The following is a 26511-nucleotide window of genomic DNA, read 5'->3' on the forward strand; positions in this document are numbered from 1 at the left end:
AAGGCACTCCCGAAGTGTGTTTTTATCACTTAATGCCTCATGTAATCATAGGAACCTCAGGGGTTGTATATTGGCTGCTTAAAACAAAGGAACTATTTCTCTTCCAGTTTTCCCATAGCTTGTTGATCGCCTGGAAGGTATTTTTCCTTAATGCAGGTGACTAGACTGGACTTTCCCCAGAGTTACTCTTCCAGATAAACTAGAGTTCAGCTTCCATAATCCCACTGAACACTAGGGAGACGCTCCAAGAGATGTCAGACTGGGGAATATTGATGTACAATTTACTGGAAGGGAGGAAACCTAACTTGTTTCTTTGGGAAAGATTTCAGGTCATGGAGACTGAGCTCTACAAAATGGCCTGAACAGAGTAAATTCACATGCTCCACAAAGTCGTTTTCTGTTCCTCACAGGAAATGGCTCTTCAAAGCAAAACAAAATGAGATCTGAAGACTAGTACTGTATTATTTTCACCTTTTGGAAAAAGCAATGCCAAGAGTATAAAACTAAAGCCAGCAGAACCCTGGCGATAAATTCATGATTACCCGCATACTTAGAAAAAAAATGCAATTATAAAATGAAATAAACATCCATATTCTCAGATATGTCTCATTTGTTCCAGTGGGGCTGCAGAGGAGAAAAAGTATCTATTTTAGTCCAGGGAGAAATATAGATAAGAAATGCTTTAATTCCATTATGTTAAGGATTGATTTATTTGTAGTAAAAGTTGGGATGAATCACTTTGAGATGTTGAAACTTTCTGCCTCAAATATACCCAGCACACAAATGAATCTGAGGGATTTGCAGAGCGAGAGAGAAGCTGTTGCACGATTCAAAAGTAGCAGTCTGTGCTGACGCCGCTCACAATTTGATCCACTTGAAAGATCCAGAAACCTGGGCTGTTCACATTGCTCGTTTCTGCAATATTGATAATATCAGAAGTGCGGGATCCAGGCATGATATAGTAGTTTACTTTGTCTCCATTGTCAAATCCAGCCTGAAGCAGAAGCAAAAGAAGGAAATAATCGATACCAAATTATAACGCCGATTACATGGTGTTTATTGGTGCTAATGTGATCACTGAATCTCCTTACTCGCTTGAATTTGATTTTAATTGGTAAAAAAATTAAATAAACATACACAAGAAGCTAGAGAGCCAATTTGGCCTAGTGGTGAAGGCACCAGGCTTGAAACAGGGAGACAGTGAGTCCTAGTCCCACCTAGGCACGAAGCCAGCTGGGTGACCTCGGGCCAGTCCCTCTCTCTCAGCCCTAGGAAGACAGCAAGGGCAAACCACTTCTGAAACCTTGGCAAGAAAACTGCAGGGACTTTGAGCCAATACTGACTCGAAGGGACACACACACACACACACACACACACACACTCCACAAGAAGCTAGCATGCAGAAACCCAAAGCAACAGCTTTTAGGATGGTCTCTACTTTCCAAGAATGCCTCTGTACCCTGCATGGGTCCCTGGAAGAAATTCCAGTCCAGTTCTTTATTGGGAAGGAAAATTGTGATGGCAAGGAACAGACAAACCTACTGTGGCCACTATCTTGTCAGAGCATCCACCCCAAAACTGAAGTAAATCCAACCCCCCCCAGCCCCCCCCCAAAGTTTGCCTGCTTCAGTCATACTGAGAAAAAGCCAGTTTAGTTCAGCAGCAAAACTAGGCCATGTACATGCAGGGCTTTAGCTCTTACAGTGACATGATCTAGATCAGTGTTTTTCAATCTGGGCAACTTTAAGATGCGTGGACTTCAACATGCTGGCTGGATAATTCTGGGAGTTGAAGTCCAAGTTTGAAAAACACTGGAGCTAAACATGTTAATATTGATTCACTTTGGGAGAGAACAGCATGTTCTGTTAATCAAGGAGATCCTCTGATTCAGAGCTTCCCCAGAGAAGCTATGTCCCGGCCTACCTGAGCTGGGATTCCTCCAAGGCCCGTCTTCGCATTCCCACCACTGGCTGTCCCTGTGGTCCATTGAATATCCGCATAGTTGAACATGACAAAGGATAGTTCTCCATCAGTGGTCAAAACAACCTGGAAAGTGTTGACCTGCAACAAGAGCAAAAGAGAGACAGTAGCTCTTTACTTATATATGGGGCAATGAGTCTGCACTACATTGACAATTATGGGATGTGTTCAGGAGATTGTACACAAACGTCTCTTTTCCCAAGTAGTCTCAGTAAGAGAATCTCTTGGGCTTAATTTAAGAGATGGATCCTCAGCAATTTGGTTCTGGAGGCTCTTTGATAATTTTACCACTCTGTTATAAAAAAATTAAAATTGCACCTCTAAGGATATAGAGGGTTTCATTTTTTTGTTGCCAGTGAGAGGAGGAGACTTCCTCAGACCAGTTTCTATTTCACCTGGAATCCATTTGAGCTCTCTTTCCCACCCTAACAAATCAGGAGAGCCCAGACAGCTTTCCAAGTCAAACTAAGAGTCTCAGTAAAGTGAACATCTTTATCCTCCCAGCTATATGCTTAGATAAATCATCCCTTCTCTTCTCTTTCTCCTTCTTCCCTGTGACACATGGAGAACTGGTTCCAAAGTAACCAGGAGAACATTTAAAAAGAACAGGGTACAAGGCAGTGTCTGGATTTTGGCACAACACTTGGTTATTGAATTAATCCATTTCAAGGTTTTGAATGAATTCATTCAAGGTTTTGAATGAATCCATTTCAAGGTAATCAAATGATCGATTAGGTGCCATCAAGTTGTCAACTCTGAGCAGCTACATAGGTAGATTTTCTCCATGACAATCTGTCCCTAACCTGGTCTTTCAGGTTTGCACACTACATTGAATGATAAATGAACTAAAAAGCCTTGGTTCTCCCAACATATTAAGTCACAAAAACCTAACTAACCATGGTTATAATTAACCAAGTTTAACATGCTGTGCAAATGCAGCTAAATCTTCCACTAGCTTGTTTAAACATGCCAAGGCAATAAGAGATCTACCTTCTTTGTTTTTGACCCATAATAGGCCACATTGTCCCAAGTTGCAATAAAGGCCCAGGCAGCTGTGAAAGAGATCTCAGGAAAGAACTGATTGATGTCTTCAGTACAACGTTTAAGGAGGTTAAAGTCCCAAGTCTGCCTCCAGAAGACTTCTCCCTTTATAGGAGTGTAGACATCACCCCAAAATGGGGCAATAAGGGGTGGTCCATCCTTCAAGGGTAAAGGATCAGGAGTAAATGCAAATTCTGGAAGTGTCATACCAAAGGAGATCACACCATTGTTGTCTACCTGCAGGAAGGAAGGAGAGAGGACAACATGATTTGGTCATGTGATCATTTAGTATCTTTTGGGGATTGTGTATTAATTTATGTTAGTAGATTTATGGGAAAATCTTTAAATGTTAAAGATGTTAATGTAATGTTGAATTATATACCAAAGCTTTGAAATTTGACTGTTTATCAGGAATTGTGGTTGTATCGACCATGGGGGGTGGCAAAAAGAATTATATTAAGAAATTGGAAAAGGGATATTATTCCACATGTCAAGGAATGGTTGTTGGAAATGTATGATCTACCTGTTTTAGAAAAGGCAATATTTTCTACCAATCAAAGGATGTAGCAATATGTGTTATTATGGCACAGGTTTTGTGATATCTTACAATAATATAATGTACTGTTTATATTATAGTAGTGAATTCATTGGTAAACCAGTGACTATTGATAAGTATAAAATATAAGATAGATTTTTTTCCTTCTTAGTTTGTATCTTCAATTTGAATCCTTATTTTTTATTCTTTGTAAGATTAAAGATTGTTTTGTTACAAAAAAATAAAGATTTTTTTTTTTAAAAGGAAGGAAGGATGGAGAGAGAAAAAGAGGGGGTCACAAATAGAAGATAAATGTCAGAAAATAAAAGGTAGGTGAATTTATCAGCGTTCTGAATCAATTGTTAGCGCTGTGTCTCTGAAAAAGCAGACTGAATCCAATACTTAAGAATTTGGCAGTCTTTCTTGATGTAGAAAGAAAATTTGAATTAAATCCAAAACACCAGAACAAGAATTCCAGAGAAGATCTGAAGAGACTGTAAGTTCTATTTTCTATTATATCTTATAACGGAAAAGTCAATACATTGATTGGAATTTCCTTTTTTTTAAAAAAGTATGACCCTATATGGTCTGACCTGCCTGGTGCATATATATTGCATGGTTAAATGACTGCCAAATAATCACATGGACTGTATTTAATTTATTTTAAAATGTATGTGCATTTCAGTGAGATCAAATGTGAGTTTTGTCCTGGCCCTGTCCACTTTTTTTGTTCTGGCATTGTCTATTTTGGGGAGTTCAGTTTTTAGCATGCTACTTAGAAACCTAGGGTGTCCCTTAGTCCAAAATAGGTTGCAGTTCCTGGAGAAAAAGGCAAAATATAAAGGCAGGCTGAGATCTCTGGATCTCAAAGTGCCTCTTTGGAAAACAAATGTAGCAATGGGTTTCATTACATACGTAGAGATAGTGATAATCCTTGCCATAGAAGGGGAAAGATACATCAGTAGAGATTTTTGGAGATGAGCCATCATCTGCCTTGGGGTTCTTTGCATCTCCTTGGTCCGTCCCATAAGGATACAGCAATGATTCTACAATGGGAGAAAACATTTCATTTTGTCCATGGTGGCAAACAATTTTAAAACAGGTTTTAATGTGTTGGAGCAAGTTCAACCTCCTCTACAGAGGAAGGAGAATATATTGGGAGATGAAAAAGGACATCTTTCTAGATAGGAAAGTAAACTGGAGTCACCTCCCTTGTTAAAAAAAAATTTCTATGGAGTCTTTCTTTTTGTTTCTTTCAGATTTTGGATCATTGTGAGTTGACTTGAAGGCAAAATTCAATTTATCTAACACGAACCCTTTTGGTCTTTCTAGGGAACAATGGTTCCTTTCCAATCACAACTTTTTGAAAATTTAGTTTCTATCTTGCACTTGGAATGCTCAAGGTAGTTAGCAGAATACAATCAATAAAAGAATTCAGAAATTTAAAAAAAGAAAGAAACAAAACCATAGGAAACTAACCATTCTGGTTTCACTTTGGATTTCTTTGTATTTTCTGAGTTAGATCCTTGTTCCTTACAATTCATAACTCCAGGTTTTTGAGTAGGAGTTTTGCCAGCTCTCTTTGGAGATGCTGGAAATTAAACGTAGGACTTTCTGCTATTATATTCCTTGATGATTACATTGCTTTTGTATCTTCCCAGCTTATAGGACTTCCATGATCTGAGAGCTAAGACCTAAACTTAAAACACTAAGACAGATTCTACAATATTTTCTGCAGTTTCATGGAAGAATCTTCTAAACTCTAACATCAGCAACAGCCAGGATAGAGCTAAGGGATCTCATATTCCTTCCAATTTCTTAAGGCCTTCGTAAACTGTTAGCAGGTACTACAATGTTAGGTCTCTTGCTGAGAAATAACTAGCTTGCAAACTGTTCCAGGGCACTCTCCAAGCTACTGATAATGCTCTGTCCTGCAACAATTCAGAGCTGTCCTGCATTTCTTCCATTCTCTGTGGCTCTGTTCACCTATGTTTCACCTGACCACTGAATTAACAAATTATCTAAGATTGTACAATACCAATCCAACTGGCCTGGATTTGTACAGCATGTTAAGTCACACACTGTTAAAATAATTAACCAAATTAATAGCATTTTAGGAGAATACAGCTGCTTGGTTTGTAACTGAACTGGTTAAGCATGTTATGTGCATATACTGTAACTTTTGAATAAACATTCCATATGCTCTGGTTCTTCACCGAGATCCAAAAATCTGAATTCGAAATATATCAACGAACCCTGGCCTTTCTATAAGAGTTCACTAGCCTAAACTCACATCTCAAATCAATCAAACCTTACCTTTTGTTTTTTTGACAGGTGTAGTCAGTGGCAATTCTAAAAAGCAGAAATACAGAGGTTGAATCAGGTCTGGACCATATATAAATGCCCATACTGCAGTGTTTCTCAACCTTGGCAACTTTAAGATGAGTGAACTTCAACTCCCAGAATTCCCCACGTTGATGAAGCCAACAGATCTCGTGAATGTCTTTCTGCATAATGTTAGCTGTTGCAGAATGCAGAGTGAATGAAGGACAGAAAAAAGGGACCATCTTTTGCAGAAGTAAACATTTTGGAAGAACTCATAATACAGGACACCATTAATGGTTACTACTATACTAGAATGGGATACACACACAGCTGGGCATCTTTAGGAGTCTGACATTTTTCTTAGGTCTGGCATTCCTAAGATAAAATCTAACACTTCTCACGTGTGTGATGTAACTTTCTGAGTCTTCAGCCTACCTTTTCAGTTCAATGGTACTTACCTTGTGGCTTCTCGGAAGAAGAACTTGATAATCCTAAAAGGCAGGCAGAAGGAAGTTATCAGATTTGCATCTGTTTTGCATGCATACCTCTTGCAATGACCAAAGATTTTAACTGAGACCAGTTCAGGACTCCATACCACATCTTGATGCAGTGAGGGGCAACTCTCCCCCTACCACTTGGCAACATATCAAGCTGACAGGAATAAAATATCGATCAATGGTTCAGGTCTGGGTTCAGGTTCAGGTCTAAGATTTCACAAACTGAGGGCCTACATTGACTTTTAAGTACCTTGAATGTCAGGGGCCATACGTCAAAACCTAGTGGAACCAGCTGATGCAGCTAGAACAAAAACTAAATTTGATGGGGATTACATTGCATTATAGTTGAGTTAAAAGCAGTGAATATAATTATTCCTCATGTATATAAACATTTCTCCCTTTGGTCAGCTTAAACGTTACAATTATAATTTGATGACATTTTTCAAAGACATTTCATAGGCCACCTATGAGGTTTCCAAAGGTTGGATATGGACTGCCATCTCATGTTGTACCACCATCACCCAGACTAGAGGCAGGTTTCATCTTCATGGACATCTCTGAGAAGGTACCCTTCAGAAGTAGATAAAAAGGAATAGGAGAGATGGCAAAGGAGTATTCTCTAATCCAACAGCCAACCTTCTTGTACCACAACTGCTGAAGCAAGCAAGTGTTGCTCTAGCTCAGTGTTTCTCAATCTCGGCAACTTTAAGATGTGTGGACTTCAACTCTCAGAATCCCCCAGCCAGCATGTTGCCTGGGGAATTCTGGGAGTGGAGGTCCACCCATCTTAAAGTTGCCAAGGTTGAGAAACATTGCTCTAGTTCATAGCAGAGGCTGGGGAGAAATAAGTTTTTCTGTGAAAAAAGGTTTGTAAGATATTCAGATAATACTCTGCTATGGGATTCCTTTTTTCTGAACAGCTTTAAAAAAGGGATAAATCCATTATCTCAGAAAACTATCCTGGTGAAACAGCAGCTTGGCAATATTAGAAAGAGACTCCTAGAAAATTAGAAAGTAGTTGGAAGGGGAAAAAAAAAAATCTAAATGGCCACTAGATGGAGAAACAGGCAGCCACAGTAGGTGACAGAAAGGAAGGTTGAGGAAATAGGCCCAGAAGAAAAGGGAGGCAGGAGAAGAAGCAGTTAAGAAAAAAAATGTGGGTGGCATCTTAACTAATGAAATTAGCTCCTATCATTTGTGCTACATTCTCTTTCTCTGGGTGACAACTTTTATCTCAAAAAGAAGATGTTGGCCTTCATGTAGAAATGAAGTGTTGGAAGTATTTGTCAAACTAAATATCCTAAGGACCTTTATTCTACCCAGAGGAGGTTTGTTTGTGTGTGCGCGTGCGCATGTGCACACATGTGTGTGTCTTGATAGGAAACTGTAAAATTAAGGAATTTATACCATGAAGAACAGGGAGTTAAGGAATTCTTCAACTCTGCTGGATTTTTTTTTTTTAAGTTAAGGCCGGCAGGTAGGTAGGTAGGTTAGCATTTCTGGCAAATTAAATGAAACTCTTTAATAGAAAAGAGTTGTTTCAGGAGGTCATGAAGACTTTTTAAAATAGGCAATCCATTACTCTTCTAAAGCTTCTTATATAAAAATGAGGGTTGCATATTCGCTGCCTTGTATTATCCATATCCAGAATTTTCTATTTGAAATAAAAGTAAGAAATAGCAATGAAAGTTAGAAGAGAAGAGAACGTTGGTGATGACTGAAAGTATGTGCAGCAAAGGAATATTTAGATGGATGGAAATGACAAAATTAAAAGCTTAATTGTGAACTTCTCAACTGCTATTCTTTCACCTCCAAAAGATTTTACACTACAGATAGAATGTGAATACTTACTGCAGGAGCAAAGGGCCACAGAACCATAGCCATCCCGGTATGAGCCTCCAGCAATTAAGAGTCCAAAAGGACTTGTAGGGTGCTCTACAGAGAGGGCCTTTGCTTCTGAGCCCAAGAGAAGTTCAGCCCAAGAATAGTCTGTACCAGGAACTGGTCTCCAGTGGACGTTTTCAATGGCCCTCTTTCCTAATATGATCTGGCTTGACTCTGAAGTATTGGCTATGATGACTATGTAATTATCCTTCTGCTTCATCTCATAAACATGATATTGTCTGCAATAACTTGCCAGAGATGGAATGTTGATGAGGAATGGATCATAGATACTGCTCCCTTCTGGGGCTTCAGAAACCAGAGGAAGGAGTTGGGTGTAGGATCTGTTACCCGTAGTAGCACCGGTAAAGAAGGAAAGGACCTGGATTTTAGCATCAGCTGAAATGTAGAGTGGCTCTGAACTTGTTAGGGCAATCTGGAAAACTTCCCCAGCTACAAGATTGTGGGATTTTTCTTTGACTCCAGATTGATATGTAATCAAAGTATTCTGGGATGCAACAACATATGCCACATCAAAGTTGTTCTGATAAGACAGAGAAGGAACAATGAAGGTGGTTCCCCAGTTGGGAACTGGCAGGAGCTGCTCAACAACATGATCACAGCTTGTGAACTTCTTAGCACAGCTGTGTCCACTCAAGACAGCTACAGGTTTGGTTGATTCAATCCGGGTGCCTGATAAATCTTCTGTGCTTTGCAACTGGATTACTTGGAAGGCCTTGAGATCTATAACCAATTTGCTTCCAGCAGGGTAAACTTTCCTTTTGAAAGTCACTGGTCCTTTTAGATGGATGTTCACTTGAGTGGGATCTTGATCAGCTATAATGGCAAACTCTTTGAAAGAATGTGGGAGATCATCCACTGGTGTTACCACATAGTACAACTGGCCCAGTTGGTGGTCTGGGTAGAGGACAGTGGCACCTGTTGAGTAATCCTTGTGGCTATGACAGAGGACTGAGATTTCTTTGTTAGCTTGGATTAGCACTGTACTATCATAAATACCAGTCCCTTGCATCTCAGTGGAGGTTGGGAGCTGAACTGATACTGTATGTCCTTCACTGAGGGAAATTATTTTTTGGAAGTTAGGCTCATTTATAGTCACTGTAACTGTGGTTGCAGGACGATGTGCAGTGATAAGTAGCTCAAATTTTGCATTGGGCTGGCTTTCTCGGAGGTTGAGCAGAAATGCTGTGAGAAATTTCTTCCCACGAGTTCTCCCTTTACAACAGCCTGAAAAAATAATAAATGAAGATTTTTAAAGGGATTAAGAATTAGAAGTATGCAACTATGCACTGCAGGGATTCAATTTCAAGCTGAGTGGACTGAGTCTCAAAATGAATTTCAAAAATGAAGGTTGAATGATTCAGAATTGGGAAACTTCTGTGCACATGCAGAAACGTTTGTCCCAAATCAGTTCCAAAGTTTGAATTCAGCTGATTTCATAAATCAAGTCAGACATCTAAATCAAATAGGATTAATTTTCTGAATCAAATTGGATGTCAGAATTAGACTTCAAATTCAAGCTGGTGATCCAAGTCAGACGTTGCCTGATTCACATATCCTTACTGAGATTTATGGAATATGTGCATATCTTAATTATATACCATTAGTTTACCAAATGGACAGATTTGGAATTTGAATGCTGTTCTCATTGATTCATTTCCCCAAAGCAGACTGCATCTGCAATAATGCAGTCATGATGAAGACATTCCACTGAACCAAAGTTCAGTTTTACCCTACAAATTTATGAGGACTAGAATGGGCAAATTCAGAAGGGTCTGAGACTGGACAAATCCATTAAAATCACCACCAGTTCTCAGCCCATTAGGACAAATAACTGAAAGAAAGAGATATAAGATCTGAACCTTGGCAATGGGGCCGACAGGGGATATCAAACCAGTCAAATGGAGACTGTAGAATCATGACTGAGTCCCCACCCCTTTGTACATATGGAATGGGGCCTTGATCATAATGCCACCACCAGCATCTTCCCCATTCTGACTCCCGACTCTCTAAGATGTCAGTTGTAGAGAGCCATGGAGGTGGCCTGGAAGGGAATATTCCTATATCAGAATATTCTTATTCTGGAAGGGAATATTCCCTTACAGAAACAGAAAGGCAGAAGCATTCCTTAAGCCCTGAGAAAGGAAACCTTATGGAGTCAGTTTCCTGATCCGGCCTACCTTGTAAGGCTGACACCTTACAAATATGATATGTCTATTTTAGGGCTTTCGCTACAGTTTTCATGCATTTGCCATCTCAAAACTGCACAAAACTGTGCTGACTTTTCACAGTCATAGGTAGTCTGCAAAAAATGGACATAGGGACCTTGATCAGGCCCCAGATTGCTTATCCCCTCAGTAAATGAAAAGGAGGGGAAACTGAGGGGCTGTCTACTCCAGTTCACTCACCGCTCAACAGCATCAAAACAGTCCCGAGGAACAGGATCCATCTCTTTGCCATGCCTGTGAAAAAAGATTCTTTTTTAAAAAAGGGAAAATACGCACAGCATCGCTTCTGAAATTCTTGCCAGTGATGTCTTTACATTTTCATTTGCATACTGCTCATTCCTGAAAGCTCTGGGTAGCTGACAGTCAAAATCCTTGTTGAGCAAAACCCCCTCAAAAATAATAAATTAACCCACCCATAAAATACCCCAATACAATATCAAAATTATAACACCCACCCCCCAACAAACAGAAAATGTGCAAACACCAGCATCTACCAAATTCAAGTCTTTAGTCATAGCATACTCCACTCCTGGGCTTGAGGGAATAAATGGATCTTCTCTGCTCTCTTGAAACACAGAAGGGAAGGAGTAGCCTAGAACTGCATGGGGAGAGGGGAGAATTGCAGAACATGAAGAATGATTGAAAATGTCCACTTCTGAGGTTCTATCAGTTGGCGTTCCTGTATAGATGGGGCCTTGAGGGAGTTGCCCCTATTTGACCTGATTGAATGGACAGATGAACGCAGGAGAAAGTTGACCCTAAGATAACCTGTCCAGAGCCACGTAGGGCTTAAAGATGACTACCAATACCTCAGATTGCACCTGGAAGCCAACAGGCAACTAATGCAACTTCCAAAATAGCGGGGCAACCCATTTCTAGTGGGATATGTCCATCATGGCATCAGCTGCTGCATTTTGTACCAGTTGTAGCTTCTAATGCTTTCCAAGGGCAGCCCCATGTACACCACATTACAGCAATCCAGATGGGAGGTAATTAAAATTAAGTGACCTCCAGACCCAGGAATGGCTGCTATTGGTACACAAAATGTAACTGTATCAGAGCCCTCCTAGTCACAGGTACCACCTGTTGAATGAGCAGGACGTGTTTAATTCAGGAGAAGCCTCAAATTGTGAACCATCTCTTAATGGGGAGGGGGGTACAATTCAGTTCAAAGTCAAAGATGTTCTTTCCCTGGTTTCTGATATGGATATCCTGATATAGATAGATGGGAGTTATTAAACCTCGCCCTTTGGGGAAGGGTGAACGCTCTCAGAATGAATATTATTTCCAGATTAATTTACATTCTGAGAGGAATTCCCATTTTTATATCTGGAAAATATTTTCAGAAAATAAATTCTTTGTTTAGAAAACTTCTATGGGGCTCTTCAATTCCAAGAATATCTTTACAGAAAATGCAATTACCAATTAATGAGGGAGGATCTGGTTTTCAAAATCTGGAGCTATATCATCATGCTTATCTATTGTCAAGTATCAGATACTGGAAGCCAACAATTGGTGTTAATTTTCCGATTTGGGCAACTTTGGAATATCCATATATAGCACCTTTGGTTGGACGGACAGTATTAGGATCTAAATATATTAAATGCTAATGTCTCTGGAAACAATGTTGTCAGTTAGAAAGCTATGGAATGTAATGTCTAATGAAAAATGATTTGATCCTTTTTCCCATGCCAAACTGACTTTATGGGAAAACCCAACTTTAAAAATTGGGAAAAAGATGGTGATATGGAAAAATTGGATGGAAGTGGGGCTATTGACTTTGGACCAACTGATAGATGATGAAGATGAATTTTTAACATACTGTGTTAAGAGACAAATATCATCTATCCTTCTCTCCAATCTTGCTGATGCAGTCCAGAAGGACACCATGATTAATGATACTAGATTAAGGAGGATTAGGAGGAGAATTGCAATCACCCAGCCTACAGCTGAGACATTCTCCATCCTGTATTACTTACCATTTTCAGACAGCTCTGTACAGACAATACTAGTTCAAAAGCGAGAAATTAGCAAAGCCTGAATAATACTGATCAAATCTGTGATGTTCTCAGAGAGAATAGAATTGTAAACCCAAGCAAATTAATACAAGTTTCTACTGAACACTGATGCTGTCTAAATATGTAAAATTAGGATGTATACCATTAGGATGGGATGGAGCTCCAGATGCTGCTGAATTACAACTATCAGCATCCCTCACTATTGGCTGTGGTTTCTAAGGCTGCTGGGAGTTGTAGTTCAGCAAGGACTGAAGGGTCACACAGTCCAAACCTTGCTGGGATCCCCTTCAGAACATGTACCTTTTCTTCTTGATCTCCATAACTTTTCAGCTTCTCCTTCCTCCTGACCTCTAATTTCACTCAGTCTCCCCCATCCAGCCACAGACACCTTTCATCCATTATTGAAATGATCCATCTCATCAGTAGCACAAACTGTTTCACCTCTTACCTTCAGCTCTTTACAGAAGATCTTCTTGGCTGGTCAAAGAATAAGCAACCCGACTAATCTTCTTTATCTCCCATCTGCTCCTTCTCCTTTTATAGAGAAAAGGAATGAAAAGCTCATTTACAATTTCCAAGGAAAGTTTTCCAGCCACTGAAAGATTCATTTAACCTCTTGGACTTGGATTATTGGTTGGGCAAAGGCAATAGCCAAATTCCACAAGATGCAAAATGAAGTCAGCTTGCCAAAAGTTGTGGTATGCTAGGCATATTCAGAGCCTCTAGAGAAATGTAAATGGTTCACACAGGTCATAGAATTTGGCTAGATGAAACCTCAGCCTTTGGGAAACATGATTCTTCAGAATTATAAATCAGAAGCATACTTACATTTGTTATAATAGCATGCCAAGTTGATTAATCTAGCCATCCAGAAGGACTAGGTGACAGGGACTTAGTCTTCAGTTTAACCAAGTACATTAGTTATCTCCTGTAATATTCCTGGACATATGAATTTTATGACATTCTAAAGCTGCATCTCTGATAATGGTGAGAGATTCAGCAAGTTCTGCCTGCTTCAGTCCAAAGGAAGGGATAAACATGTGGGGTATCACACTAAGGGACCTCTGATGGCTTAGAACGATGGGATGCAAAGTCCAACACAGTGGGAGAATACCAGATTGGGGAAGACTGTCTACGATGGCACCACCAAGAATGGTAATGGCAGAGGCCATCCTGGGAGGAAAGATGGTGGGGGAAGTATGGGCTATGTTCAATGTTTGCAGCATAATGATGCCACCTTCTCAGGCTGGTCCTCTGAGGCAGAGCTGCCTTGGGTGGCTGATGCACATGAATGTCTGCCCGTTTTGCTTTGCTCAAGGGGCACACCCTGGTTCCCATTTAGCTGAACTGTGGCACAGGTACGCAGACAGTGAGTGAGTATCAGACAGAGCCCTGCCCAAGAAGGACTAGGATCTGTGCAGCTGAATAGTCGGAAGACAGGCACAGACATCTGCAGAATCTCTTAGCTTTCGTCAGAATGACAAAAGCGGCACGGTGCCATTGCTCCATGAGCCCACCCCTTTCAGGGGTGTGTGTGACAGCATGATGCACATGTAAAAGAGGCAGGGCTTACAGTAGGATGGCATAATAATGTTCTTGTCAATCTGCCCCCACCCCCGTTAACTCCCCTTCCAGGTGCTGCTGGAGGCAGGTCTTTGTGCACTCCTTAGAAGCTAGCCTGCTGTTCTCCAATGAAAATTGACCTTGTCCCTAATATTAAGGGGGGAGGGGGGAAATCAACTGTTCTGATCCAGTTATATCCATGGAATGGAGGTACCATGCATGTCAGCCAGCCAATGCTCTTGGATCTATTCCATTTATTATAGGAGCCCAACCTTTTGGCATTGAGGGAAACAGGTTGGCTTTGTGCAACATGATGGAGCCCGCCAGTGGGCAGAACCATGGAGCGGTGGGTACGGCCACAGCAGAAAGTGGGCCTGTCTGGCGTACAACCATGCTTTTCTTAAAAACCCATCCATTCTCTCCACCTCAAGTGGGTTTTCCTTCTTCCTACCCTCTCTGACTTCAACCACCCTTAAAACTCTAGTTTAGTTTTGCCTTACGTATTAAAAATGAGTGGCAGGTGAGAAGCAGGCTGAGAGCTAATGGTACCTCTATGCTAATTAGCAGTTATATGTTCACATCCTTCATATCCTTAACACAGATAACAGAATGGGATGGATCGTGGACCTATAATTCCACTTTGTTGATGAACTTAGGGATGGTGTCATGAAAAATTTAACTTCAAATTGGGATGATGCCCCAAAGCATCATGGGAGGACATGGGCCCCCTCCAGCCATTTTGGACTATAACTCCCATAACTGAATAGCTGGGAGATTATGGGAGCTGTAGTCGAAGCCATCTGGGAGGTGCCAGGTTAAAGTCATGGAAAGAAGAGGCCACAAGCTTCCTATCTCTACCACATCCAGGATGACCTTTATCCATGTCTTGTACCAAGCCACCACTGAGGGCACTATCAGATGCAGACTGGGAAATGGGCATTTTTATGTTGAAAGATGCTAAAATCATGGGCAGAAGTTATTGGGTGCTTTCACAATATCACAGCTGTTGTCCCTAAAGGAGTTCTCAAAGTTTAAAGAACTAGAAATCAGTTACACTTTCCTTTTCAGACGAAAAAGCCCCAAATATTTCCTCATACTTGGAACTCATTCACAAAATGTGACCATGACAGCATTGGAAGGATATTGGGATTCCGTCCAGATAATTAGCAAACCCCCAAATGTTTTCATTTCCTTTGGCAGTTTAGAAATATCCACAAGGATCTTTGCTCTCTTTATTTGGAGACAATCAGAATCAAATATTCCATAAAAAAAAAAAATCTGAGGCTGCAGTGGAAAAAAATGAAATTAACTAAGCATTGGAAAACTGTGCTCAGGATTTACTCTTGATGGCTGATTTGGAAGAGTGTAGATTAAAAAATCAGCATCTTATAATTGGGCAATAATGGCCATCACTAACTATGTTAATTTCATAGAAATAAGCTTCCCCTTCTTTATTTTTTGTTGCAAAAAATTATTACTATTATTATTAATAGTTTTTATTATGTTTTTGTAAATCTTAATACCTTATGTTGTTTCAATACAATGATGTTTACTTGAAGATTATTGACACTCTATTGTTTAGATAACTTAGACTATTGGAAATAAAGAAAAAAGAGGTATTCTATCAATATTAATTATACTTTAGGGTGTTAGTATTACAAGCATAAGATTATTTGATTTTTTAATCCAGATTTGAATATAACATTAGAAAAAAACCCCACTGCAGATTGCATCAAATTATATGTTGTATAATAAAGGTTTCGTTCTTGAGCTGTTTACTGAGTATTACAGTCTCCATTGTACTGTTACTTAATATTTTATTTACATGTTAATAAAAGGAAAAAGTAGATAAGCAAAGCAAATTTAACAAAAATTAAAAAGGAAGGAAGGAAGGAAGGAAGGAAGGAAGGAAGGAAGGAAGGAAGGAAGGAAGGAAGGAAGGAAGGAAGGAAGGAAGGAAAAAGGGAGAGGGAGAGGGAAAAGGAAAAGGAAAAGGGAAAGGGAAAGGAAAAAGAAAAAAAACTATTGGGTTTCTAACTTCTCCTTTTTTATATACCTGCTGATTTACAGTGTCTGTGGATATTCAGGTCCCCTTAGATGCCAAGCTTTAAGTAATTATATTTGCCATGCTGCGTGATGTATTGTATGTATGGGAACCATTCTTGCTTAAATTTGGTTAAATTTCTATTGTGAATATATACTGTTAGTTTTGCCATTCGCTGCATATTCTCCAAGTTTAAGTTTCCAATCAGATACTGCCAGAGTTGTATCTTTCTTCCCATCTGGGGCAAAATTGAAGCTTCCCCTCCTTTACAGAGAGAGGGGCAAAAGCCGCTTCTACACGCAGGCTACACAAATGTTAGTACTCACCAGAATTCTCAGAAACCAAGAAGGTCAGGATCCCCTGCTTATTTTATGTATTATCTTTGTTACTGCCCCAAATAACATGTGTTAAGGAGATGAAATTCTTAGATACATCAAACGGTTTGGCTGATCACAGCTGTTTCATTTCATCTTCCTTGTTAATCATAATAAAAAATCCAAAGGACAGCTTATTCTTTGGAAATGGCAACTGCATCTAAAACATATTCAACCATAAGCAAAGCCAACCTTGAATTTTTTAAGTATTGTGATAGATTTATGACCCTTCCCGCAATTGTTTACAGAGACATGGAACCGTGGATGTCAGTTGCTTAGAAATATGGAATGGGACTCAAATAAAAATGGACAGCGGTTGCGATGCCAGGATTCATCCCTTCTCACTGTGCATATTTATTCTCAAACTCCAGAAATGGGAGAGAGATGGGTGAGTCTAAAGGAATGCGGCGATGTTGGAAAGGCACACAGCATATGTGCAGAGGCTTCATGTGTAAAAACAGCTGGAAGTAACCAGCAACCCATTGAGTAGTAATTGAATTATTCCCAATGAGATAAAAATGGTGCACAGGGCAACATCGCACACTGTTTCAATGCCTTTCTTTAAACATCACTACAGACAGACTGTTAAAGTGAACATGAGGGAAACTATTGGAAGAGTTTCAGTATAGGGGATACTTTAAAAATGTTGTACTCTGCTGTTTTTTTCATCTAAATCAGTGTTGTCCAAACTTGGCCACTTTAAGATGAGTGGACTTCAACTCCCAGAATTCCCCTGGCTGGGAAATTCTGGGAGTTGAAGTCCACTCATCTTAAAGTGGCCAAGTTTGGACAACACTGATCAAAATGAAGCCCAAAGCAATAGGGGAGGTTCCAGGTTTGTTCACCTATGGAGTCCCTGGAGTTCTCTGAGCTTGGCTGTTTTCTTGCAAATGTTTCATTACCTGAGTAGGTTACATCATCAGTGCTCACCTATGTACTCCTCTTGCTGTAACACAAGGGCAGGCAATCTCTAGCCTGAACTGTACATGTGGCTCCAGGAACATGTCCTAGATCCCACCACTGAAAGTTTGGTGTGACCATTTTTTCATATTTTAAAGCCAAACAAAAGCGAACATAGATACATTAAGCCCCAACGCAGCTATATTGCATCTTTAAACTTCCTAACCTGCCCTAAACACAAACAATCCCCAACACTTTTAGTCTCTTTTCTCAAAGGTCCTCAGAGGATAAAGAAAGCAAAAAAAAAAAGTGTTACAAAAATGTTCACCCAACCTGCCTGTAGTGGCCAGACCCCTGAAGTTCTGGTAATTATTTCAATGAGACATGGGGCCTTTCCCCATTTGCTCCAAATTGAGGCCCTAAGATAGCTTGGTGACTTCTTTTGTCTGCTATGTCTCCATGATGTTACCTTCTTCTCCTTTCCAACTCATGAATGAGATGGGTCTAAGCTGCCTTAGTTATACCAGTATTAAAGTAGCATTTATTCTGTCGCAGTCCAAGGTAACTAACGTATATAACGTCTATCAGGCTTTGTCATCTATTGCCTTGCAGGGAAGTTGGGGGATAGGCACTGGCTGGGAACAGAAATAAGAGAGGCAGGATAGGACTCATCAATGGGGTGGCAAAGTTCATGGTATAATTTCTGGCCACCTCAAGAATGGATGGGTAATAACAAATCAGCAGTAATAGCTCTCAGTCAGAATTCACCAATGGTGGTAGGAATTGGCCAACTAATTTCACTCCCCATACCTCAATAATAGGAGGAACTTCAGCCCTTATGGCTTCTCCCCGCTTCTGTAGCCCTATAACAGATCATTCTGTAAAAGGAACATTTTCATCCTTTCAGATGAAAGATTATCTTTGTCTGCAAGGCAGCTGTAGATTCTAAGAGAGATTCATCTGATATGGGTGAGTCAATCAATAATCAATGTCAATTTCATTTGCTTGTCTCATAAATCAGATTCATTCAACTGCAAATTTCTTTGTGTTTTTCCCCTCCAGTTTAATATTGATTTGAGCAAATGTATCAGATGCCATCATTAAGAAACTCTGTGGACCAGTTAGTACCTTGTGGACTAATATCTATATTACCCACTAGCTTCTGGTTTTCTATTATGGTTAAGATTGGTTGAATGATCAACTTCTCTCTTGGAAATCTGTCTCTTAGATTGCTAGTATTTTTATTTCTGAACATGTAGTTGGGGGAAAAAATCACAGGTGTTTTCATTCAAGTCCCTGATTTCATTGTCAAAAAGTCAGCCAGGGTGTAATGGACAGGCTTCCTTCCCCCTTCTATTTTTCCAAGTAATAACCCCAAGCCTTTGGGGATTTAAGAAGGTTTCATAGAAATTCACTGGAAATCTGGCTTTGTTTTCTTTCTCTACAAAAAGGGGAAGGAACAGTGATAAAGCCAGAGGAGAAGAGAAGGTTTCTCCCTTCTCCTCCTGCTCTGTCAAACCAAGACTGATCTCCTGGGTTGAAGGTAAGAGAGGCTTCTCAGCGTTGGGCCTTAGGTGACTCCTAAGCTGTTCCTGCAGGCTAGGTATGAACAAGAGATCATACCTGAGTCATCTCAAGCAAGCCTCAGGTTTTTCCCTCTATCAGCTTGCAGTCCTGATCAGTTCCTCTTTGAACCCAGACTTTTAGAAGGATGTTACTGACAATGAAGAAGAGGAGAACATTCCACCTTACCAGATGAGGCTCTGCTCCAAGTTTTTCAGCTGTCAGGAAGAACAGGGCCTCTGTATTACAGTATCCGCATAGGGAAGGATGGGGCACTGAATCTGATCAGTTGTGGTTTTTAGGAAATTGAAAATTCTATCCCAAAGGCTCTGAAGACAAACTGAGGACATAAGTAAAGTTTTAAAAAATGCTAATGCTGCTTGATTTTCTTTACTTTTGCAGTTTATAGAAATCAGAATAGATCTTGCCTGGTTCCCTTTATCTGATTTTATTTATGTCCCCAATTTTTCTCCAAAAAGCACAAAGCAGAACTTATTTCCTTCCACTTTTAACAAAGCTGTCAGTCTAAGAAATATAGAGTAGTCTAGAATCACCTTTTGAATTTTAAAGCTGTGGGCTAGTGAGAATCTGAAAATCCTAAATATGAAGAAGGATATTGGTGGGTATTTTCCTGTACTATGTAAACTTTTATATGTGTTTTTTTGTACGGCTTTCATTAGTGTCAATGTGTGTCATTAGCTGATTTGTTTGCTTTATAATGTTCTGGGTTTTTCCAGGGTGTTTTTTTAATGTTGTGAGTATGTGTATGCATTTGTGGGGGCTGAGTCCAGTGTGTGTTTTCTCTGATTATTTTTTTCATAAAATTGATACTATTGCTGTGTGAAGCTTCGGTGTGAAGGTGATGCAGCCAAACTGGCCCTTTGAATTAAACAGATGAACCAAATTGCTGGGTCAGTTCAATGCATTAAATCAAATCAGATGCCCTCAAATAACTTCAGAAATCTCATGGACTTTTGTGCATGCTTGACACACATATTGATTTGTCTCTTCAAACTGAAGCACCAGTTTGAACCAGATCCTAGCTGTTTTATAACCCCATAATGAATACTTCAATATACTTTGTGGATCTAAATATGCAATATACAGTTTGGGGATTAATTTCCAACTTTGTTATTTATTTAATCTCTTGAAGAAGTGGCTTTTTAACACATCTCACTGATTTGCTTTTGATAAAAAGGGTTTTGTGCCCCATAACACCCACCCATAAGTATCCATGGGGGTGGGAAAAAATGATGAAATGTGCACTGTGCTGTTGCATGTAAGTATGCAAGCTTGCATTGTGATATCATGATTAATCATTTAGGGGGGGAAATCCAATTGTTGTGGAGACGCCTGTGCTCACCATGGAAGTCATTTTGTGAGAGCTTTGTGTCAAAAAGACCAAGCCTATGCCAGAAGGCCCCGTAGACAAGCCACCAGCCTTGGGGATCCAGTGATGGTGTAGAACCTGTTCAATGGCTATGTTGAATGTTTTGGTAACCTGCTATCAGCCCTTCAAGGTGGATCTGGGCTAGGAACCAAAGTCATGCAGGCTAATACTACTTTTATTATAGTGCTATTGTAACAGAATCTTGTGAGTCTGAATGTGCTTCCCTACCAGTGAGAACTAGGGTTGGCCTTTCCTAAGATGCTTTCTCAGGTTACAGTTCTGGCCCTGACTCATATTTCTTTTATCTGACCATTGTCTTGGTAACAGCTCTTCCTCCTCTTCCTCAGGGTTATTCCTTTTTCCCATTACACTTGCCTGCCAAATGTGTTTTATGGTTTTGACATGGTTTTATATGTTTTGTTTTTATTTGTATTGTGCTGTTTTTTGTTGACATTTTAAATTGTTGCAAGTCTCCCAATGTCAATTAGGTTTGATGGGTGACTATACAAATTGAATCAATAAATAACATTTGCCCCCTAATCAATGATGGGCTATGCACCCCCACCCTGGAAAGCTGCTGACGATAGTTTCAATGGTGTAAAGGAAGTTGCTTCTTCATGGGAAAGAGATTGGTAGCTTGCTACCTGTCAGGTTCAGCCCAAAGAACTCCATGAGACAGTGCAGATACAGTTCTGTTGCGTTTATTAGCTTCTACCTCAAGACAGAAATCTCTCCAGATTGAACCTAAGTTCCCAAGACAGTAAGCCACAACACCATGAATTCCTTAGGGTGGTGCCAGCCTCATCTTCTTAAACCTCCCATGCTCTTGCCGGGGGCTAAGGGCATGCTTATCTCCCTGACCACGGCTTTTATAACTCCATTCCATCACACTACCAGAAATGATGGCATGTAGTGTGTGCTTTTAATCCCATACAGATGAATGGGAATGGCAAAAGATTATGCAGTCTCTAGAGATGCAAAGCTGTTAAAAAAAAAAATGGGGGGGCAGAGTCCAACTACAGCAAGGAAACACATTTTCAAAGTTTCCTCCATTTTCCCATTGATTCTTCTGATTGTTTCCATTTCTTTTCCTGGACAATAACATCTTTAATTAAAGGATGAGTGGGAGATCACTATTGCAGTGTGTGTCCATGCAGGAAAAAAAACTTTTTTAATCTCCCCTTCCCATGCAGCTATGGCACTGAGGAGACTTCTGTTCCTTTTGGCTGGCTTGGTACAATTATGTGGTGAGTAAGCTGGACTGTTTGATACGCGCTTCTCTTGTTTCAAATGTATGTAAGGAATTTGGGGACTCTCTATATTTGCCTGGGCATAAAGGGAAAATTTGAACTGTATCTTCTCAAGACCATTCTAAGGTTACCTCTAGCATTTAAATGTACTTGATCAGTGAAGATTAGCCAACCGGTAAATTTTTGCTCTGGCTCTTTTCTGTCTAGATTTCCAATTTTTTCAAAAATCCAGGCTTAAAATTGCTGATCTATTTAGGGAGCAAAGAATGCCTGGAGCTGGAGCTCTTTTGAAATGTGTTTGAGATGATCCATAGCGGTCTTAGCTTTTTTGTCTCTTTATAAAGCAAAATGTCCTGCTTTATAAAGAGACAGTGTGAAGAGCTCTCTGAAGTTTGCTTCTTCTTCGTAGGAATGCAAAGAATGGCTGTGTGACTATGCAATCCATCCAGACCCCAAAACATATTTTTTTATAACACTCCGACCCTTGCAGGACCACCAGGATTTAGAGCAGTTGGCTAGATTAAATAATTGATAAACTGTTCCTCAAAAACAAACCATTTCTATCTTGTTCCCAATAAAAGAAGAATGTGTCCATATGGTTACTAGGTGTTCAGCTTGACTTAAGGGAGTCTTTTTCTTATGATCAGTCTCTCTCTGTCATCCTCAAGTTGTCACCTCTCAGAACCTGCCATCTGAGGTGGCCACCTCTCTTTGTGTAACGGTAGGGTTAGCCCTGATTCTCAATCCCTTTCTTTTTAATACTGTAAGAGCTGGTTCTCGCACAATTACAAGCAAACAGTCTGAGAGCAGAACAGCCTGAAAGCAGAACAAGAGCTATTTGGACTCCCCCCCCCGCCCAAGAGAATGTTTTTTACCTCATTATACCACAGTTATCAGCAATTCTATGCCTTTGGAAGTCTGCTCTTGTCACTTCTTGTGTGATAGCTTGAGAGAAATCTGACCAAAATCTTTGTTTCTTCTTCTAGGCTCCCAAAGAGCAAGTCCTCATGGAAAAAAATTTGTCACAGCTTTCATGCAAAACCACCAGAAAAACCAACCCAATTCATCTGACATTAAATATGAGCTGCTCATTACCGGTCATCATCCTGCAACCATTGTCCGAGTGACAGTAAGCAAGTCTATGTACCGGAGAACATTTCCAGTCAACAAAGGCATGACAACAACAATTAGGCTCCCAAACACAATTGAGATGGTTGGATCAGCTGTTTTTGATGGGACTGTGTTCATTGAAGCTGACAAAGAAATCTCTGTCTTTGCCCGCAGCCGTGAAGGCTCTTCCATTGGCACTACCCTTGTGTTCCCAGTCCACCAGCTAGGCAGAGTATATTATGTGGTAACCCCAAAGGATAGTACTGCAGATGGTTTCAAGGAATTTGCCATTGTAGCTCAGGAAACTGCCACTGATATTGATATTTATCTAAAAGGAGAGGTGATATACAATACCCAGGTTTATTCTGAAGGAAGTAAACTTTCTGTTAATCTTGGTGCATTCCAAGCAGTCCAGCTGCAAAGCTCAGATGATTTATCAGGTACCAGGGTGGAATCAAAGGAACCCGTGGCTGTCTTGAGTGGACACAGCTGTATTATGAAAGACGTTGCTTGCAACCATGTTGTTGAACAGCTGCTGCCCATTTCAAGCTGGAGCACCTTCTTCATTGTCCCTCTGCTCCCTTTCGAAAACAGAGATGGCACTCTGTATGTAACTGCTTCCCAAAACACTTATCTCAAATATCAACAGGGAGATAGGCTAAACTCCCAGAACCTGGAACCTGGAGAAGTCGTCCAGTTAAACAAACTTTCTTCTGAGCCAATTTACATTTCTGCCAATTCTGTAATCCAGGTGCTTTTCTTCTCTACTGGTGGTGAAAGCCAAGGCCATGGACCATTGCTCATTAATATTCCAGCTGTTACAAGCTTTTGCAGATCATATGACATTGATAAGATGAGCCAGTTTGATAATTATGCTGTCATTGTAGCCAAAACCTCAGAACCCAATGGAATTGCAATAGACGAGATGACCTTTGGGAAAAGCCAGTGGAGATCAGTCCCAGGGACAGAATACTATTGGAGTGAACACAGCTTGGGTGGAGAAGCAGGTGTTCTTTCTTTAGATGGTCTTGGTATTCCACTTGGGATCTTCATCCTTGGAGTTTCACAGTATGATGGCTATGGCTCACAGGCTCATTGCTCCTCCTGTAAGTATTTTCAGACCTAATATATTTAATTTTATGAGTCTTTCAGATTGTGTTGGTTTGCGTTTGTCCTGAATGCAGCTCTTCCTGAAGAAGAAGACTCTATATCGCAATTGCATTCTTTCTGGCCAAGAGCTCTTTATACTGTATGGTATTGTTCATTGCAGGATGAAGCCAGTTGAGCGAGATGTACATGGGAGTAAGCCTTGGAGACCTTATCCTTAGAGTATCACAGTATGATACTCTAGCATTATGTATAGCTGTGGCTCATAGGTGTTTGCTCCTCTGATAAGTATTTTAAAACCTAACATTACTTTCAAGGAATTGCCAGAAGGGATGTGGGGTGTTAGCAGAGGATAAAAACATTCTGTATATGGAAAATCAATATACAGGTATGTGGAATCAAAACGCAGGACACAAAGGCTTCACTGCAATGTTTATTAGACAGTACATACTGGAGGGGGGACCCCACCAAAAGTTAGTGGGAGACATTCTCTCCTGTAGGCAAAATGGATGCCCTAATATTTATACAGTTCTACAAGAAGGGGAAGGGAAAAGAACACATACGTCTACATATTCATATGATGATGCAGGCATACCTAAATGAGCAAGACTTCTCAAGTTACTTTCTGCCCCTCTCTTGTCTGCTGTCTACAAGGACAGGACAACTGCTATCTATAAGGAAAGCAATAGTGTCAGAGAGGAAGAAACAAATTGTTTAAGGTGCCAACTGCCAGGAAGAAGGCATCCTCTCTTATGTTGCTATGGGGATGTTTGTGATAAGGAGTTTACAGTCAGCCTAGTTCACACCAGCTTCAAGGTGTGCACATTCCTTTACGTTTCAATTTTATTAAGGCGATCCCATTCATCTGAGGCCTCTAAAAACTTGCTTCTTTCACCCAAAGATTCACCCAAAGATATATTTTCCTCACAGGTAGTCCTCAGGTAACAACCACTTGTTCAGCGATCATTCGAAGTTACAACAACGCTGAACAGGTGGTGATTACAACTGGCCGTCCCAGCACTCCTGTAGTCATGTGATCATGATCTGGGCACTTGGCAACTGGCTTGCGCTTACGACGGCATCCCACGGACACAAAATGGGCACAGCTATACCTTTACTGCAACTCTGGAAGAGCTTTCATGACAACTTTTAGCAGTCACAGAGCCCTTAAGGGCAGGGCTCATTCCATAATTTTTAACTCTTCTCAATTCAAACCCTGTGTCCTCCTATCCATGGGTCCCTCTGCCTTTTGTTTCCACACTCACTTACAAGTAAGAGTAACAAATGTATATCTTCCATGTTGCTCCTCTGGAAATCTCTACCCCCTGTTTGTCCTTTCTTTGACACATATTTTATATGCATTGAAGAAAGAGGATTTCAATGTTTAATTCTCATTTTATAATTTGACCTTATGGCAATCAACTGACTCACTTCAATCACTTCCAACCTTTCTTTTTCTTAAAGTCCCTGAATCTGACAGCATCTGGCATTAACAAATGTGGGGGTATTAATTATTATTCATTTGTTACTAGTCTATAACACCAGCTTTCATAATAGGATTTATATCATTTTTATCCATTGATTATATATATATATATATATATATATATATATATATATATATAATAATTTATATCAGTTTGTCAAGTTTCTATTATATAATTTGCTGATCTATTACATTACTATATCTTTTCATCCAACCATTTATTAATTGATAACTGATAAATATATAAATATGTGTTGGATAGATGACATGAGATTCTATATAAATGATGAGTGAAGATTATGAAAGGATGGCACAAATGATTGGTAACTGGCTGACACACGGTTTAAAATGGAAGATGGTTTTTTTATGCTTTTTATGTTATTGTTTGTTTGTGTTTGTTGTAAAAAATAAAAAAAATATTTAAAAAAATGTGGGGGTATTTAGGTGTCTTTAAGCATGATTCAGTTAAGGACATAATCTGATCTGAAAAGATTGGGACTTTCTTTTCCAACTTTATGTACACTTCAGCTTTGGGCAATGCTCAGTATAGCTTTAGATCTGTCTTCTCTAAGCTGGTGGCCATCAGATGTGATTGGAAACTGGAGAGCTGTAACTGTAACATTCTGGAAGGCATCCAGCTGGGAAAATCCGCTGACCTGCTTAAGAAAAAAATCTGATCAGTGACCCATTCCTTTCTTCCAGGGACCTCTTTTTCTTCTCCACTTACCAAGAGGTATCCAAGATGGTCTGTCTTCTTTCTTCTCATCCTGAATAGGCAGTTATGCTTTCCTATGTCTCTTTTTCCCATTTAGCTATGAGCTGTCCAGCCAACAGTCACTATGAAGTCTGCACTGACACTTGCTCCAACCTCTGTGCCAACATCACAGAACCTCGGCCATGCCCAGAGACCTGCACAGAGGGCTGCCAGTGTGATGATGGATTTCTGTTTGATGGCACTGCTTGTATTCCCAAAGAAAGCTGTGGATGCTTTAGCAATGGACACTATTATCAAGTAACTAATATTTTGGATTTACTTGTGTACTCCATGTTGTTGCTGCCTTTATTTCTTTATTGCATTTATTTATTAAACAAATTTAGATGGCCACCCATTTACCCAAAGGAACTCTGGGTGGCACACCAAATAAAAACCCAGTGCAATAAAGTAAGTGTTTAAATTAGTTCTTTTCAATGAATGATG

The 26511-nt window shown here is 40.0% G+C and overlaps 2 protein-coding genes across 2 annotated transcripts in view; one reads left to right on the top strand and one right to left on the bottom strand.

Annotated features, from left to right (window-relative positions):
* Positions 1-449: 449 nt before the first annotated feature.
* Positions 450-13048, bottom strand: LOC103050644 (IgGFc-binding protein-like). The gene is made up of 9 exons (XM_007432875.3): positions 12975-13048; positions 10689-10742; positions 8230-9507; positions 6340-6372; positions 5873-5908; positions 4472-4602; positions 2971-3258; positions 1924-2061; positions 450-994 (listed from the first exon to the last, which is right to left on the bottom strand). Exons 2-9 carry the CDS (start codon positions 10738-10740, stop codon positions 830-832), a joined length of 2121 nt encoding a protein of 706 aa, XP_007432937.1. The 5' UTR covers positions 10741-10742; positions 12975-13048; the 3' UTR covers positions 450-829.
* Positions 13049-21537: 8489 nt separating this feature from the next.
* The window catches only part of LOC103051353 (IgGFc-binding protein-like), a 34918-nt gene continuing 29944 nt past the window's right edge, over positions 21538-26511 (top strand). Inside the window, exons 1-3 of the mRNA XM_025169556.2 lie at positions 21538-21607; positions 22597-23826; positions 26126-26325. Coding sequence (XP_025025324.2) covers positions 21556-21607; positions 22597-23826; positions 26126-26325 — 1482 coding nt within the window. The 5' untranslated portion in view covers positions 21538-21555. The remainder of the gene's footprint in view (positions 21608-22596; positions 23827-26125; positions 26326-26511) is intronic.

This window comes from Python bivittatus, unplaced genomic scaffold, assembly GCF_059951505.1.
Source record: "Python bivittatus isolate LINGU-HERP-01145 unplaced genomic scaffold, Pbiv_v1 ctg000310_np1212, whole genome shotgun sequence".
NCBI lineage: Eukaryota > Metazoa > Chordata > Lepidosauria > Squamata > Pythonidae > Python > Python bivittatus.